Below are 17,952 nucleotides of genomic sequence, written 5' to 3' on the forward strand. Positions count from 1 at the left end.
TCTTTGTATCTCAATCGAATTCAATCCGACTCGCCCCGTCCATTGTCTTAGGCCCCACCTTACCGTTGCTAAAGAAGATGCACTTTTCTTTTCTTTTTGTTTACCCAAGTGTACACTATGGAACCACAGCTACCTCACTATTTTGGAGTCACAATCTAGTATTTAGCATTCACGGTAGACTATATGTTGTGACCACAACGGAATCATCTACCCCCACCCCCCACGTCATGTGTGTGGGGGCGGGGCACCATAGTATTGTACTAAAAAGTGGAATATTTTGCTGACTTTGTTTTTTGTAACTTTATGTACATTTCAGAGTTTGCAGAATTGTACTTTCGTTGAAGTGAAGCAGTCGAAACGGAACTTCGACTTGATCTACACGAGTGTCTGCACCTCTCATGAAGCGTGGGTGTGCGGCGACGCAACAAAAGTCCTTCGTTTCTGACTTCGAGGATAAGCGGAACGGGAGATGAATGAGTGAACATGAATGAACAATGAAAAATAAGAAAAGAAACACCGTGCGCAACCGATGTACATTTTCAAATGAAGTCAATTCAAACGACCTTTTCCAAGTGAACACACCCTGTGTACTAGTAATGTAAAAATATGTGAACATGATAAATAACACAGTATATTATGATCTGCCTCACAGTTCTGAGGACCCGGGTTCAAATCCGGCCTTCCTGGGAGGAGTTTGCAGGTTGTCCCCGCCCGCCCGTGCCTGTGTGGGTTTTCTGCGGGTGCTCGGATTTCCTCCCACATTCCCCCCAAAACATGCGTGGTCGCTTCATTGAAGACTCTGAGTTGTCTGTAGGTGTGAATGTGAGTGCGAATGGTTGTTTGTTTCTATGTGCGCCCTGCGATGGGCCGGCGACCGGTTCAGGGTGTAGACGCCAGCACGCCCGCCACCCGATTGGGGATAAGCAGAAAATGGATGGATACATTTTAGTTGTCAATATTTTCTCCTGTGTATTGATGCTGATATCATTTCCGTATCAATCCTCCCAATGCTTCAAAGTGCAGTTATGTAAAAATAGAAATCATATCATATCCATCCATCCATTTTCTGCCGAAGCCTATCCCAGCTATCTTCGGGCTATACACCCTGAACTGGTCGCCAGCCAATCGCAGGGCACGTAGAAACAAACAATCGTGCACACTCACATTCACACCTACGGGCAATTCAGAGTCTTCAAACGATCTGCCACGCATGCCGGATTCGAACCCCGGTCCTCAGAACTTTGAGGCAGATTTGGCAGATAATATAGTCCGTCCATCCATCCATCCATTTTCTACCACTTAATAATATAATATAATATAATATAATATAATATAATATAATATAATATAATACAATACAATACAATATAGTATAATATAATATAATATAATATAATACAATACAATATAGTATAATATAATATAATATAATATAATATAATGCAATACAATACAATATAGTATAATATAATATAATATAATACAATATAGTATAATATAATATAATATAATATAATATAATATAATACAATACAATACAATATAGTATAATATAATATAATATAATATAATATAATACAATATAGTATAATATAATATAATATAATATAATATAATATAATATAATATAATATAATACAATACAATAGTATAATATAATATAATACAATATAATACAATATAATATAATATAATATAATATAATATAATACAATACAATATAGTATAATATAATATAATATAATATAATATAATATAATACAATATAGTATAATATAATATAATATAATATAATATAATACAATACAATATAATATAGTATAATATAATATAATATAATATAATATAATACAATACAATACAATATAGTATAATATAATATAATATAATATAATATAATATAATACAATACAATATAATATAATACAATATAGTATAATATAATATAATATAATATAATATAATATAATACAATACAATACAATACAGTACAGTATAATATAATATAATGTAATATAATATAGTATAATACAATACAATATAATATAATATAATATAATACAATACAATACAATATAGTATAATATAATATAATACAATACAATACAATATAGTATAATATAATATAATATAATATAATATAATACAATACAATATAGTATAATATAATATAATATAATATAATACAATACAATACAATACTATATAATATAATATAATATAATATAATATAATATAATATAATACAATACAATATAATATAATATAATATAATACAATACAATACAATATAGTATAATATAATATAATACAATACAATACAATACAATATAATATAATATAATACAATACAATACAATATAATATAATATAATATAATATAATATAATATAATATAATACAATACAATACAGTATAATATAATATAATATAATATAATACAATACAATACAATATAATATAATATAATATAATATAATATAATATAATATAATATAATATAATACAATACAATACAATACAATACAGTATAATATAATATAATATAATATGCGTTGCGATTGGCCGGTGTGAAAAATCAGTGTCCGATCACGTGTCTCGACGGCGGCGTTGGCGTATCGACATCCCAGTATCGTTCCTGCCGACGCGTCACAGGCGAGCCCTCACGCGGGCCACAGCAATAAAGTGAACCCAGCCCGAGTCGCCCTTCCCGAAGTTCCACGTGTAGCCATGTAGAGCCGCGTGTTGACATGTAGCGCCACTGTTCCGCAGAAGCAGAGGATCCGGGACTCGAGTCGAGCGATGACGTTTGCCACGCTGCGCTTCTATCCCGACCTGGGCGTCACGTCCGAGGACGACGACAACCGCAGCGAGAGCGACGACGGCTCGGAGCGGCTCTATTGCGGCGGCGTGAAGCGAGCGAGGGCCGCGCGTCGAGCGGAGGGCGAGTCCGCCGCGACGGCGATGAAGCAGCAGCGCAGCGCGGCCAACGCCAGGGAGCGCGGCCGGACCCAGAGCGTCAACAGCGCCTTCGCGGCCCTCAGGACCCTCATCCCCACCGAGCCGGTGGACAGGAAGCTCTCCAAGATCGAAACGCTGCGCCTGGCCTCCAGCTACATTTCCCACTTGGCCAACGTGCTCCTGCTCGGGGACGCCTGCGCGGATGGACAGCCGTGCCTCGACGCGGTCCACGCGCAGGCTGGAGAGAAGGGCGGCAAGCGGCCCAGGACCATCTGCACTTTCTGCTTGAGCAACCAGAAGAAAAAAGGGGTCAGTCAATTCTAAGCCTAACCCTAGACTCCGCCAACGAAACGCCGCATGCGTAAATGTGCGCTCAAAAGCGCGCAGACGCCATTATTTGCCTTCTCGCTTGAGAAGTGACACTACAATTTCATCAAATACACATCTTGACACACGTGCATGCATGCATAGCGGTGGCCAAGTATGGTCCGAGGGCCACTCGCCACCCTCTCGGTTGTTGAATCCGGCCCGTTCACATTGGAATATTCGACCGTTTGGTGCTATTTCAATCTATTGGATAATGGTTGGTTCACCATCCGACCACTAAAAATGGGTGCTAAATAGCACCCGATAATATATGAGCACATATTAATAACATGCTATTATAGATATATATATTTATTATTTTACTGTGACCCTAGTTTTCCCCCAAAAAAAGGCTCTTCTGGACAAATATAAGCAAGAGCCACGGGTCAGCAGAGTGAAAATGACTTTTCTTCCTGATTTCGAGCGACTGTGTTTCTTCTCCAATAAAGGACAGCAGCGAGTGTCTGAAGATGCGCAGAGTGGGCCCGCTGCGACTGAGACGCTGATTGAACTGACCGGCGGAGGGGTCAGCAACCTGAAAAGCCTCAAAAGACATTCTCAGGGAAGACTCAGAGCGACGCACGCACGCACGCACGCACGCACGCAGACGCTGCATCCGACAGACTACAGTATTTATACTTGACCGAGAAATGTAAGCATAAGCCCCTCACAAATGCTGTGCATTTGTTTGAGACGTATGAGCGTTTATGCTTGTTTTGCAAACAAATGTAATAAAGTTTATTTTATCAAAAATCTTTCCTTCAATTCTGATGATTGATTTGTATTCAACTCTAGAGAAGCCAAACGCTGAGCTTGTGTCCATGATGGTAACTTCTTTTCTTGAATTTCATGAGTGTTTTAACTTGAATTTTGTCATGATTTTTTTCCAGTCACATTGCATGGTTTAGTTTAGTTTAGTTTAGTTTAGTTTAGTTTTGTGTGTGTGTGTGTGTGTTTTCCCCACAAAAAAGCAAATCTCACACGTGGGCTCGTGAACGAGTAGCGAGTAAGAAGCCCAGCAAAAGCGTGCGCTTTCCAGCGTGTTTTTCTTCCTTCTCAATCTCACGATTGGTGTTTTTTTGTCGAAGTCTGCTATCGATTAGTCACGGCAAATAGTAGCCCGCGCTCCGCTCGGAACCCCCAAACACAGCTGTTGGTATGCCAGAGGGATAAATCACCGCCGTGGGCCCGACGGACAGGGAGCGATGGGGTCAGAGGTCAGAAGTGAAAGCCTGTTTTCACGCAAGGGAAGCAAGTGACACAAAAATAGTGTTACTTTGTGTTTCATTTGTGGAATGTGTTTGGTTCAAGCCGAACGTAAATAAAAAAAAAGTTCTTCTGGCAACATTAGAGCTACGAATGTACACTGTTGAAATGCTGCGCTGTACAAAATCCATAGGCCACCACTAGCGTTGTTGTTTTGATGACCTTTTACACAGCACGCATTTAGACAGTAAACCGGTCAAGAGTAGGACACGTAGTAAATAGTAAAGCAGGACTACGTGAAAGTCCAAATCTTGAGCCGAGGGAGAACACATCACAATAGCGGCTCGATTTGCATATGCCCTCATTTCAGAATGATGCCGTTATCTATATATATATATTTTTTTTTTTGTGTGTGTGCACATTTTCTCCCGGTTTTTGTACAAATCGTCACGTGACCTGCCCATTCATTTCCCGGAATCCATTTTTCTTTTCAATGATTATACCGGCCGGCTTGCTTTTGATTTGAAGGCCTGACTTGTGCCAGGATATTACGCCCATATTGCCCTAACATGTCCAAGTGGAGGCTTGTTATGCCAGCCATTTGATGAAAAAGAGCCAAGGAAGATGATAGAATTTCCCCCCCCAAAAACTTTTCTCCTCACTCTCCCCTCCCTCCTTGCCATCCATCTTCCAAATGTCATCCATAGAGGTACAAGTAATATTAAATGTTGATGTATCCACTTCATCATGCATATTTATTTCACACAGTTTTCTGGATGAAAAGCTCGAGTTATTCTTGATAAAGTATTTATTGCTGTTCATATTTGTGGGTGGTCTGGAAGGGCTTAATTGGATTTCCATGATTTCCTATGAGAACGAATGCTTTTGATTTCATACAATTTGGTTTTCGTCGGATTCGTCACAAAAACCCCTGTGCAGTGTTCAGGTTCCACTGTGCACTTTGGCATGAATTTCAGCACAATGGAACGTAGTCTGCTAACTAGCAAACAAGCATAAAGACAGCGCTCCATTTTCCTTGGCAGATATCTGTGACGTATAAATGTAGTTACTGTATGTACACAGTCCCTTCATTTTAGCATTGCTACCGAATGCTGTAGCCATCTGAGGGCCATCTGAGGGCGACTACATTTGAACATTTTGGATACAATTCTGTCTATTCTATTTGGGGGTGGGGGATTTTTTGTTGGGAGGGGGGCACTTTACAGGTACATGGCATGGTATACTCAGAGATGATTCCATTTACTCAAGTAAATGCCATTTGCCATAAATTGTACTTGTCAGAGTACCTTAAATGCACCGCACCTTTTACTTTTACTGTGAAGAAGGATCGATACTTTGACTCCGTTCCAACGATCGACATGCCGTTCGCTACTTTCATTGATTCATTCTTGCGTGTGCGCATCTATTATTAGACTCCATCTTCGACTTCCGCAAAGGGTGCCCGTTGCGCCGATCAAGCGGGATCGCCAATGTCATTTGACTGCAATTCACCAATCGGAGGACACAAGGCCGCCACATGACTATATGTACGTAGCCTTCGCGAGCCAATCCAAATGGCTCATTTTGGGGGAAAAAAAACAGCCTTATCTTGCAGCTTTTCAATAGTGACGGCCCAAACGTGTCTATTTCAGCCCACTTCTAACTCGAGAAAACACCTTGTGGTAAGTCGCAGATCTTTCTACTGTTTTTTTTCAGTGGATATGGCAAAAGTAGCACTATCCCTACGGTGTTGCACACGCAATCAGTAAGTCTGTTCAGCAAACAGCTTCTTCATGAAGTTATTGCAGCCAATGAAGCAAATCATGTTTCTGTGGGGCGCAGTGTGTGTTCTGATGGTTTTTGGACAATGACAAATTGAAATGGTGGCAGGTGTGTGTGTCCACTCCCATATATGATTACTTTTCATTTTATTTGATGTTCATGCTCTGATTAAATGACTCTTTACTTGAGTAGTTTTTTTTCATTGAGTACTTTCTTACTCTTACTCAAGTAAACATTATTTTTTTGACTTTGACTTTGACTTGAGTCATATGGTTCTAAAGTAACAGTACACTTCCTCGAGTAGAATATTTGGCTCCTCTGTACATTGCCCGCTCATGCGTGCTCACGAGTTGCAGTTCGATCACTTTAAATCGGGCCACAAATTTGGTCCGCAGACGGACAGAGGAAGGCTCCCGGGTGTCACGGGAGGCTGTAAGGAAAGTGAATTTCAATAGCATGCGGGGGGTCTAAACACTCAACGAAACCCTCCCCCTTCTGCAACGTCAGGCTAACTGGAATTTTGCTGCGCTAAGTCCTCCGAGCCCGGGCCCCCTCGAATGGCTCCCTGAGGCTCCCCCCGGCAGGAAGATGTCACCCAGGCACAGGAAGGGAAAACGACGTGCGGTCGACCTCTCTGAGCAACCCTCCGTGCGGCGGGTTTTGGGTCAGCGCCAGCCTTGACATCATCCCGCGCTGGGACCCAGATGTACAGCTCTCCGGTGGGTCCATTCAGGGCCAGCGCCAAATTGTGAGCTGCAGCAAAGTTTGGAAGGATGATGGAGCAAAAACTGTGTTTCGCGTCTGACAAGTGAGGATGCGGCTCCACCTGGGGAGGTTTGGACTCAACTCATTCGCTGCACTCTTCTCCAGACACTTAGATCTCTTACCTCCGCCTAGAAATGAACTTTGACCTTACCGATGACGTATGGAATGCCATGCTGCGGTAGTGTTAGAACCATTTGAGCGGTGGCTATTCGAAGAGAAAGGGTGGGGCAACACACGTAGACCGACAACATAACAATAGTAACAGGCATGTACAGTATTCCTCAAAACGACTTTTATTGGCGTTTCCTGAGTCAGTCCTGAAACTCATCTTTGTGTCTGTAATTATTATACTGCCGCCCGGGGGCTAAGGTGTGCAGCACAATGTCGATGGGCATTGAAACGTGAATATGATGCACCATTCTTTAATTCAAGTATGCAAATACGTTGTGTTATTTACAAAAACAACAACTTTTGAGCTGTTTTGTGTGCAACGGATGATTTGAGATGAGTATTTTGAGGTACGAGCGTGTTTACGTCGTGAATTCAACTCGTATCTCAAGGCACCGCTGAACATCAAATCCCCTGTCTCGTGACTGAGGAGCGACTGAACGAATGCGGCGGCTGCGGTCAGAATCCTTCGCTCGTTCCCTAGTCCCTGAGGCGAGGCACCGATATTGAGCCATTCCATAAAATCCGTTTCTTGGAAAAGATTTGAAAGAAGTGCCAGTCCAAATCTTCATTACAATGATTGAAAAAATCTAAGACACCTTTGAGAATATTCTTCCCAACATATCGGTGAATATAAAATGTCTGCCTTTGAAGGAAGTTACGAGCTCACGCAAAGATAATTGAATGGCATTGCAACACAGCTGCGAAGAAGAAGATCAAGTCAACATCTCACATCAGACGCTCATGAAGTGTGAAGAGGAAAGCTCTCGGACGACACAAATCACGGCTCTGGCAGTGCAGACTCCAAAATCCAATAGATTCTCCAGAAACAGGAAGGCTGTACTTTTCCCCCCCATCATCATCCGCGAGCACTCGTAATTCCCAGACGGGTGCTCACCTTGAACACGCTGTCATCTTGCCAGAAGGCCTGTCGAACACAAACCTGTACATGGTCATGGTCTGCTGTTCGTGGCCCGAGGCCTCAGATGCTTTGCTTGAACATTTTCACTCGACATGAGTACAAGGAAGTCTGCCTGACTCTCGTGGGGGGTCGTGGGGGGTGGGCGGGCTGTCTGAGGAGCCGTTTGCGTCTCCTCAAACATTGAGGAACAATTGTTTTCGTGCGGCAAAGAACTTGGCAGGGACCTCTGACAGCGGCGGGATGATGGACGGCGAGCAAATCGGATGGGTGGGGGCGTGCGTGCCGAGGCTCTGCTGCTAAGAGGAAATCCCAGAGATGAAATTACAGAACAATACAGACCATCGGAACTGTTTTGTTCTACTGCAGACTCCGACAATTCGGAGCTTGATTGTCGTTTGTCCGCGCTGGCGGGCTGAAGATCAAATAATGATAACTGTGTGTGTGTGCGCGCGCGCATGTGCGTGCACGTGTGACATAACTGCCATTTGTAGCCAATGTGGAGCGCAGTGAAAAATCCTTCCAAAAAGAGGCGGAGTTCTTGCTTGAAGCCATTTATTGCCATTCCCAGTTCGAGTCACAAAGACAAATACACACGTATTACGATATGTCCGCTTAGCTTAATGCTAGCACCCGACGCCATCGTGTGCTAACTGTTGGATTTCTCTTACCCAACACTATAAAAAAAATAGACACAAAAGGAATGAAGACGCTGGTTTCTTTTTCTCGTGAGGAGGGCAAGGGCGCATGGGAGATTGTTCGACACGCTCCAAACAATCTCTCCCGTCGCTCCTGCATTGATTTGAAAAGAGGGAGGTTTCGAAGTTTACAAGACACAAGACACAACACACTAAGGGGAGGGTTTCAAGGTGAAAACACGGGACCGACACCTGCCACGTCCTTCTCTCTGACGATTCCTGCTGAGTCATCTTCTTGAAGGCGAGACATCTTCCTGTCTCCAAATGCTCCATAATACCAATGCAAGCTAAGCAAATTCATGATAACATATTGAACATTTCCCTCCTGTTTAGCATGTATTTGCACAAATTCTCATATCATTTTACAGTCACTTCATTTCGATTTTTGAACTGTAGAATCATTTTTAGGAAACAAATACATTTTCCACTCCGAGGAAACTTGTCATACATGAATGTTGTCGTTTAAACATCGTAATCACCTGGATCAGGAAACAAATCAGGTAAAACAACATCATCATCATCGTCATCGTCATCGTTATCAACCTCCAATAAAGGATACATCTGCTCCATACGGTTCCTCCATGGGGGGGGGGGGTAATTGCTGTGGTGATTAATCTACTGATTAAAGCCCGAATGCATGGGGTACAACAACATCCACACCGTGTCAGAATGGCTGCAAAAACAGCAATTGATATCAATATTGGTGAAATGAGGCTTTTGTATTGACCAAAAACGTCCATTCGAGCTGTCCCACAAGGAGTGTTGATCGAGGGTCCGTAGACCATCGATGGCTCCGGTCAAGCTGCCATCTGAAGCGGTATTGCTTGTTCTCCAAACATACCGCAAACACCTCCCTCTCTTGCGAGGAGCATGTCGACAGCTACGCGGTCTTGGAACGTCCTCCAACCCGCTCTGAGTCCAATTTCCTCCTCTCTGTACATTGAAGCGGATGTAGTTTATCCCATCAACATTTGTATTCATCGGACACCACCAGCATATGAAGTGTTCAAATCCTCCTGCAACTTGGTCAGCTCATTTGTATTGATCAGGAACCCCACGAGGAACACCTATGGCGTCGATGTATGTTTTATGTTGGATCATTTGGCCTCTGCCAGGAGAAATCTCTTTTTTGTCTATGATGTTCTAGATTGGACAAAAACCTTGGTGCCCTTTTCCATGAAATATGTTCTTTTGACCAACTGGACCGATCATAACCTGTTTCACCAATGAGGTGTTCCCATCCAAACAAAGCCTACCGTTGCATAGCAGTCATATCCAAATCCCCAATTCTGCCCATTCTCTTGAGCATCGTTGGTGAGAGCCGCATATGGAATTAGGATTAAAGCGCCTTGATTTTGGGGGGCACAAAATAGTCAACCGTTTTGCCACGTTTGGAGGCCACGCCCACAGTTCTGATCATCAGCTGTACTCCTTTTGATACGAGTTAATGATTCAAATGTGGTTATTATTGGGTTCGTCATATTGGTCCAGTTGGTAGGTGAGTTTCTATCATTGAGGGTGGGACGTCCCATAAAAACCACAAAAACAAAACCGACACCCTAGTAGCCAAAGTTGCTACGTAACAACCTATCGAATCTCATAACCGACGCGGGTGCGCCTTTCTGCTGACTTCTCACTAAACGGGTCGGTGTCTTTTCTCTTCACTGAGCAGCAAGCCTTTTCACAATCTCCACATGTGCTCCCGCTCCGTTATCAGACTTTTGCTCACCTTCCCTGTTTGAGTACTCCGCTGAAATGACTCTTTTACAGTGTGTTAAATGAACCCACGTGTTTCTTTCTGCAATTGTTTTTTTTTTGACACTTTTCTGTAAAGTGTCAATCTATCTGTGCCACCATCCCTCCGGTTGAGACATGTGACACAGCATGGCTCACTATAGCAGCCCATTTGAATAGGTTTTTTTCTTTTCTTTTCTTTTCTGTCAATTTCATTTGATAGTTTGTTTTTCCCAATAATTGCGTTCTTGTTGTGGAATACTCATATTGGCTATCAGTATCGATTGTAGCATCTTTATTTATCACGAGTTTGCATGCCTCGGTTAATGCTACTAATTCAGCAGCCTGTTCCGCCAATTCCTGACAATCATGCTGCGTTGCGTGCCTTCATCAAGTAAGTTAAGTTAAGTTAAGTTAAGTTAGTGTGGCTGGATTTAAGGTTGTGCATCAAATGTGGTTGTGACAGCAAGATGGCCATGCAAGATAAATGTCTTGCAGGTGATCAAAACGCCGTATTGGTTTGCAATAGGAGAGCAGACACTGCATGTGGGACCTGAAGAGTTAACGGATGAAATAACACAATGGTGGAACTGCGCTCTGCTGCCGTCGAAGCTGCCACAACTGCTCCGACAGACACAATGCGGTAATGCGCACGCGTCACGCTGTCCAATTGAGACAAAAAATAAGCCCTTGGTCTTAGCTTATCACCGTATTGTTGTGTCAGTACGGAGGTCATGTAATAGCTTTTACAATCGACCATTTGAATGAATGTTTGACCGTTCAATTTGGAAGGCCCAAATGTTGTTTCATGTCACCGAAGGCCTTTTCTGCGTCTGTGCTCCATTAAACAGGTGATGTCATCTTCATACATTCATTTTGACAATGGTGCAACCATTTCTGCACACTTTGGAATCCATGCTCTACAATAATTTGTCAGACCTAAAAATGATTATCCTATGTTTTCTTCGTCTGTGGTTTAGGATTTTTTCAGACGATAGCTTTCCTGTCTTCTAATATAGTCCTTCCTCCTACACTGAAATGATGGCCTAGATATTTGATCTTGCAATTTATTTGTGTTAACTTTATGTCCGTCTTCTGTTAGATGATGCAGTCAGGCCAATGAATCTTTGATGCATGTCTCTCCATCTGGAGACGCCAGAAGACATGCGTGTTGTCATAACTTGTGAATAAACGGTTGGACTTTCACAGTAACCTTGCGGTAATCTAGTAAATGTATATATATATATATATATATATATATAATTTTTTTTTTTTTCCTCAAATGTGAATGCAAACCAAAATTGACCGTTCTTTTCTATTGGTACAGAAAAGAATGCATAAGTTGCTGTAAACACAGTAGCGTGTGGTCTTAATGAATTGAACAATGTGTGCGGATGTGGTACGCAATACGATGTGGTATTACTGCAGCATTTACTGCCTGTAAGTCCCCAACCCACTGAAGGCGGGGCCCTTTTTTACAGGGAAAAATGGCTGTGTTACATGGTGATTCTGGACCCTCCACTAGAACTCCTGCCTTAATTAGTGCTTCAATTAGCGCTTTGGTTTGATTCCTTCATGTGCATCTGGTTTTAATGGATATTGACGAATCCCTGGTCTACATTCTGTTTTGGGTCTAATTTGTACAAAGGAGCATCATTTTTTGGGGGAACTTTTTTTTAAAAATATTTCTTCATCAAATTCAGTGAGGATCATTTGGTCTAATCAAACAGGATGCATCATGTGTTTCTCTTCATCGCCCTGTATTGTCCAAAACACCGCCTTCCTAATTCGCCCAGTTGCCGCACCGTATTCCAGTTGGTTTTCTATTTGCCGCCAATCATCTGTCTCCTGTCCTTGTTTTACTAATGTTCCCATATGTTTCCACTGTGACTCATAATCTTTGCACAATGAAATATGTGGGTCCCTTTAATTTGTCTGGTCAAATAATTCCCGCCGCGACTTTTGCTTCATTGTCTGAGTACAGATCATCTCCAGTCATTGGATCAGGTGTCGCATGTCGTAACTGGTTTTCCTACCCTAGGTCTGTTTTTGTACCACAGAGTTAGTTATATGCAGCTCATCACATTTCTTTTGTATCTTCTACTCCTGCGATAAGCTGCAAGGCTGCAGACAACAGGGCCTTTCGCATGTTTCACCGTGGTTTGATTTGATAGCATTTGATTCCTGCAACGCGGCTATTTTTGGTGTATTTAACCAACCATTAAAGCCGTGTTCTAAGTATTAAATTTGATGCGGATCCTGGTTTTTTTTCTTTTCTTTGAAATTGAATTGAATGAACTTCCAACCTTTACACTGCAGTGTATCCCTGTTTTTTTTATTTTCCTGCTTCCTTTCCCCATTTGAAAGAATTTGGTTGAGTGTAATACTACCTAGGCTAGTCTAGAACACTGTCTTTTTTGTCTTTTCAGTAGGACGGTGATTCAAATGTACTTTCTGTGGTAATTCTCACTTCAACTCGTTCTTTCGAGTGGAGAATTCTTGCCTTTGCATCCACCAAAGTCCACCGTTGACTTTCCCACTGTTTTGGCATGGAATGAAAAACCTAGTGGTTTCCCATTTCCCATTTACACTCTCATAACGTCTACAGTATATTTAACACAAAGAAAACGAGCATCAATGTTTCAAGCAAGTGATATTTGAACACTAACAGTGCAGTAACACATCGAGACAGACAATACTCACAGGAATCTATTTTTCATCCTTTACAAAAAACGAATAATATTGCTGCAGTTCCCTGGGCAGTTGTGACCGTCTTCGTGTATATGTAAGCGCCTTTCTCTACAGCGTAAATATGATTCGCTCCATGTACTGCCTAACATATTTCAGCTATTTTGGTTGTTTTGCTTGAAATTAGCCCTCAGTATGGCTCCCAAGGAAGTGAAATGCGCAAGTGATGGCGCTATTAGGAAACAATGGAGATCGCACAGTATCCGATGAGCTCTCGCTGGTTAGGTAAGCCGTCCTCGGTCGCTGCTGTCGGAACTTGTCAAGGAGGCTGGCGAGAGAGAGAGAGAGAGAGACAAATATCCTACAGCAGCGGTTCTCAAACATGACTCCAAGTGCCACCATCCTGACCAACAATAAAAGCCTCACTATTCATCCAAAACAAGACAGAGGTGCTTTCATTCCTAAAGAGGATGTTTGCTCTTATTGTAAGCCGCTGGAACATTATGCACGGTGGATCCCCGCAGAAAAATACAAAAACTCGAGCACGCGGGGGTCCACTGTCCTGCGCTTCAATATGGGAAAATAATAATAATAATAATAATAGGAAAGAATTCAATTACTGCACACAAAAGTTAAATGGAAATGGTACCTAAATAAAAGCTGACAGTCAGTTCTTTAAGATTAAATGGAAATGTATTCTACCATAAAGTTAAATACAGCCCGCGTCCCACTAGTGGTACCCATAGCACGCTTTTCGAATCATTGTCCGACAGTGTGCGTGCGTGCGTGCGTGAGAGACTTTTGGCGTAAAACCAGGCTATTTCTTCCTATTCTCTCTGATGTTTTTACATTTCGATTTTACAATATCAGACTATTTCAGGCGCTTTTTAAAAGTAACAAAACAATGATGATGTTTTTTGGGGTGGCTGGAACCGATTACGGCATTTCCGTTCATTTCAACGGGGGAGCTCGATTTGCAATAGGGCCGAGCGACGAGTCGGGAACGAATGAACGAAATCCGTAAATCAAGGCACCGCTGTATTCTCTGTGGCTTAAGCGGCGCCGCGACGGCGGTACTTGTCCGGTGCGTGAAAGAGCCATAAATCTGTCAACCCCCGTAAACATTCCCAGTCTTCATGGGAAAGCCTTGAGCGCACAGGACCTGCGGGAGAGGTGGCGGAACCATCGGGATGTCTCGTGTCAGCGTACAGAGCGAACAGTCGGCGGATTTCCTCAATCAGAGGCTGGAGAGTGTGCGCTGAACAACCTCACTGACAGAAAAATGGAGACCTGCGCGAGCAGGTGGGCATGCTAACAACCTCTGGGATTTGCCCTTCGAGTGCGGCCCCAATCGAACGCGCTCGCTTGTATTTCAAACCCAAATGAAACCGTCAGACAATTGTAACTTTGATGAGTTGGGCAAGTTTTAAGCAATGGGTCCGTGGAAACAAACAAACAAACAAACAAACAAACCAAAATATTGGCTCTGTAGCGCTCCCAAAATGTTCTTTTTAAAAGCTCATTTGACTTTTTCGCATGACATTTTGTGGAGATGTCTATTATTAGAAGACAAATTCTTCCATTTTGGAGTCCTTTCTGGCATTTCCTCAGGCCCTTCAAAAACAAATTTGTCCGAGATGGCTGTCAAATTTGAACCACATACAGCGCTGCCTTCAGACACGTGACCCGACTTGTGATTTTTGGCTGTATGGTGCCAATGGATTCAACTCAACTCGCCCCACAATAGGCGGCGGTTTGGCAGACAGGTGAACATTTCTTCCGAAAAGACTGGCAGACTAAACAAAACAGCAAATTACAAATTGTACATTTATTAAAGCACATAGCCTTTAGTCCACTAGCTTAATGCGAGTGCTAACACATGATGGGCAACACGAATGTGACGCTTTACGCAACTGATATTTGAACACACATGGTGCAGCAACACGTTTCAACATTCAATACAACAGTCGAGTGGAAGGGACCCGGAAACAATGGACTTCAGATTTAAAAGTTTTGACGGAAAAGTCCAAACGCCTCTTTTTAAGCAGACGAGGTCCATTAGTTCCAGAGTTGACCGCAGCTGTTTAACGGTGCAATCATATTTCCCGGTTGTGCCAATGTTGTCGCAGGTATGAAGACTCGGTCCGGTTAACCGAGGGGTCTACGTTGCGCTCATGTTGGCAGGGGTGACGCTTCCGTCGATCAGAATTAGAATTGGAATCAGAATCCAAATCGGAATCGGAATCGGAATCCTCTTTATCGCCAAGTACGTCAAAAACACACAAGGAATTCGTCTCCAGTAGTTGGAGGCGCTCTAGTATGACAATGGACAGCCATTTTGACAATAGATACTTTGAGACATAAAAACACACACAGTACGGAGAATCACTTAGCCTCGAGCAATTTAATGGCAAGAGGGAAGACGTTGTTGGAATATCTGCTGGTTTTAGTTTGCATCGTTCGATAGCGCCTACCTGAGGGAAGGAGCCGGGATGTCGAGGTCCCAAGATCCCAAGAGGATTTTGCATGGGTTTGTCGACGATTTTTCCGGCAGTCCTGATTGTCCGTTGAAGTGGGAGTCGGTCCTTTTTCCTCTGTGACGGACGAACACAGGCCTGATTCCCTGACCGCCGTGTAGAACTGCCTCCACAGCTCCCGCGGCAGGCCGTGCTTCCTCAGAAGCCGCAGGAACTCCATCCTCTGCTGGGCCTTTTTGAGGATGGAGTTGGCGTTGGTCTCCAACTTCAAGTCCTGAGAGACCTTGAAGGTTGACACGAGGCGGTTGGACCTATTCCTATCTATGGCTGTTGTTTACTCGAGCGCTCGTTGTGTCTCGTCTCTCCAACGTTCTGTACTGATTTGGGGATTGACTGATTTTGTCAAGCCCTTCTCTACGGCATCCAATCGGAACGAAGGTAGGAAGCCGTGGCCCAATGGTTAAGATCATCGCCTGCCGCCGCGGGGGACCTAGGTTGGAGACCCCGACTGGACCGTCCGCCGACATCCCCCGGACTCTTCGGCAAGACGCTGATACCCTGAAATGCTCCCCGGGTGCTTCGGCTGCCCACTAACAGGTGTATGTGTTCACTGTGAGGGGTAAAATGCAGAGAACAAATGTCATGTGCGTGACAATAAAGGTGATTCTTCTTCTTCTTCTAAAAGGAAGTGCGCTAAGCTCGCAGCTCATGAAAATGACCCTTGACTCGCTCTTATCAGTCATCACGGCACTTTGGCGACAATCTCAGCAATGTTTAAAGGTAAGTATAGGAAAACCTTTCAAACCTTTTTTGACATCCATTTACAATAATTGTGTAGCTACTGGGTGTTTTTAAGTCACGAAAAAAATGGCTTCACGGTGTTCACGGGTGACCCTTGCCCCCTATTCGTCCGTTAAATGGAGGTTCCCTCTGTACTTACGGTCATATAGTCCTTCTACTCCGTGAGGAGCTGAGATGAGATTAGAGGAGCTGAGACATTTACAGCAGGAGTGTCAAACTCATATCATAGCTACGGTTTCCCGTTCTGACTGCGAAACCGTAAAAATGGTTCTTCGCCTCACGGAATGGATGAACTCGTTTTGAAATCAGAAATCAAGGGTAATGGGTTTTTCAGCTATTGTTCATGTTTGCTAAGGCAGCATCTCAACATGATCATTTATGAGAAACGTGGGTGGGTGCCGATTTGAACGAGGACCATGGAAGTTGACGCACTTGATTTGCCTTAGTGGGCCGCATAAGATCAAGCGGCGGGCCGGATCGGGCCCCCGGGCCTTGGGCCTACCGTAAAGGAATCCCTAAACAGGTCTGCTGGTCTCAGGGCAGGCAGGAGCACGATGGCCTTTCAATGGATGCAAAAAGGATATGGAATCACATAAATGACATTCCAAATCCTTTTTCTTGAAACGGAACACTTTTGAAAATTCCTGAGACGATGTCGATCAGATAGTCCCGCCGACAACGATAACAATGGTGATGTTGTTTACCTTTAAAGCGCCGATGGATGGCCCCCCCGTATACGTGTGCACGTGGCCTTAGTCTTCGATTACATCTTTTGTTCATGTTTGAAGAAACTACAGGACATTTGCAAGCACGTGGAGGACTTGCAAACTCCGGCCAGATTCGAATGGTCATCCGAAGAACTGTGAGGCGCAAGTGTTAACTGCTATTTGCACCGTGCTGCCCCACCCGGCACAATGAATGCCCCCGTACCCTTCAATTCACGCGCCCCCTACCGGCACCAATGTATGCGTGCAGCAACTCTGTTCCTGTTCCCTTCCAAACTCTTGCCTCGTCATCGACTCTGGCTGCATTTACTCCAGATTTGCCAACTTCGAACTAGTGACCCAAATAACGTGTCCAAAGTTCAAGTAGCGTTTGAGGCCTGAACGCTTGGCCTGGTCTTCCAAGGGATAGGGTTCCCAGCTGGGCGCGCAGTAGGAAGTGGCCAATAACGTTTTCGCATCCCTGTGCCAGCTGCTGCAAAACGACGTGTATTGTTTGATGCAGATGGAGAGCTCCATTCTTCTCTTTTCCATTAAGCTTGTCGGCTATTAATAAGCATATACCGTATTGACCTTTTTTGTCAACAAGAGCGACACCTCCAAAGAACATGCTCGAGGAGGGACAATGGGGAGTTCCCTGGAATGGAAAACAACAGGAGCCTCAT

General features: G+C 43.3%; 1 protein-coding gene across 1 annotated transcript; it reads left to right on the top strand.

The window, feature by feature from the left end:
- The first annotated feature begins 2,525 nt into the window (after nucleotides 1-2,525).
- On the top strand, nucleotides 2,526-4,092 carry tcf15 (transcription factor 15). Its single transcript, XM_061778027.1, has 2 exons — nucleotides 2,526-3,270; nucleotides 3,777-4,092. Exons 1-2 carry the CDS (start codon nucleotides 2,803-2,805, stop codon nucleotides 3,831-3,833), a joined length of 525 nt encoding a protein of 174 aa, XP_061634011.1. The 5' UTR covers nucleotides 2,526-2,802; the 3' UTR covers nucleotides 3,834-4,092.
- Nucleotides 4,093-17,952: the final 13,860 nt, after the last annotated feature.

Source organism: Phyllopteryx taeniolatus, chromosome 1 (genome assembly GCF_024500385.1).
Source record: "Phyllopteryx taeniolatus isolate TA_2022b chromosome 1, UOR_Ptae_1.2, whole genome shotgun sequence".
Taxonomy (NCBI): Eukaryota; Metazoa; Chordata; class Actinopteri; order Syngnathiformes; family Syngnathidae; genus Phyllopteryx; species Phyllopteryx taeniolatus.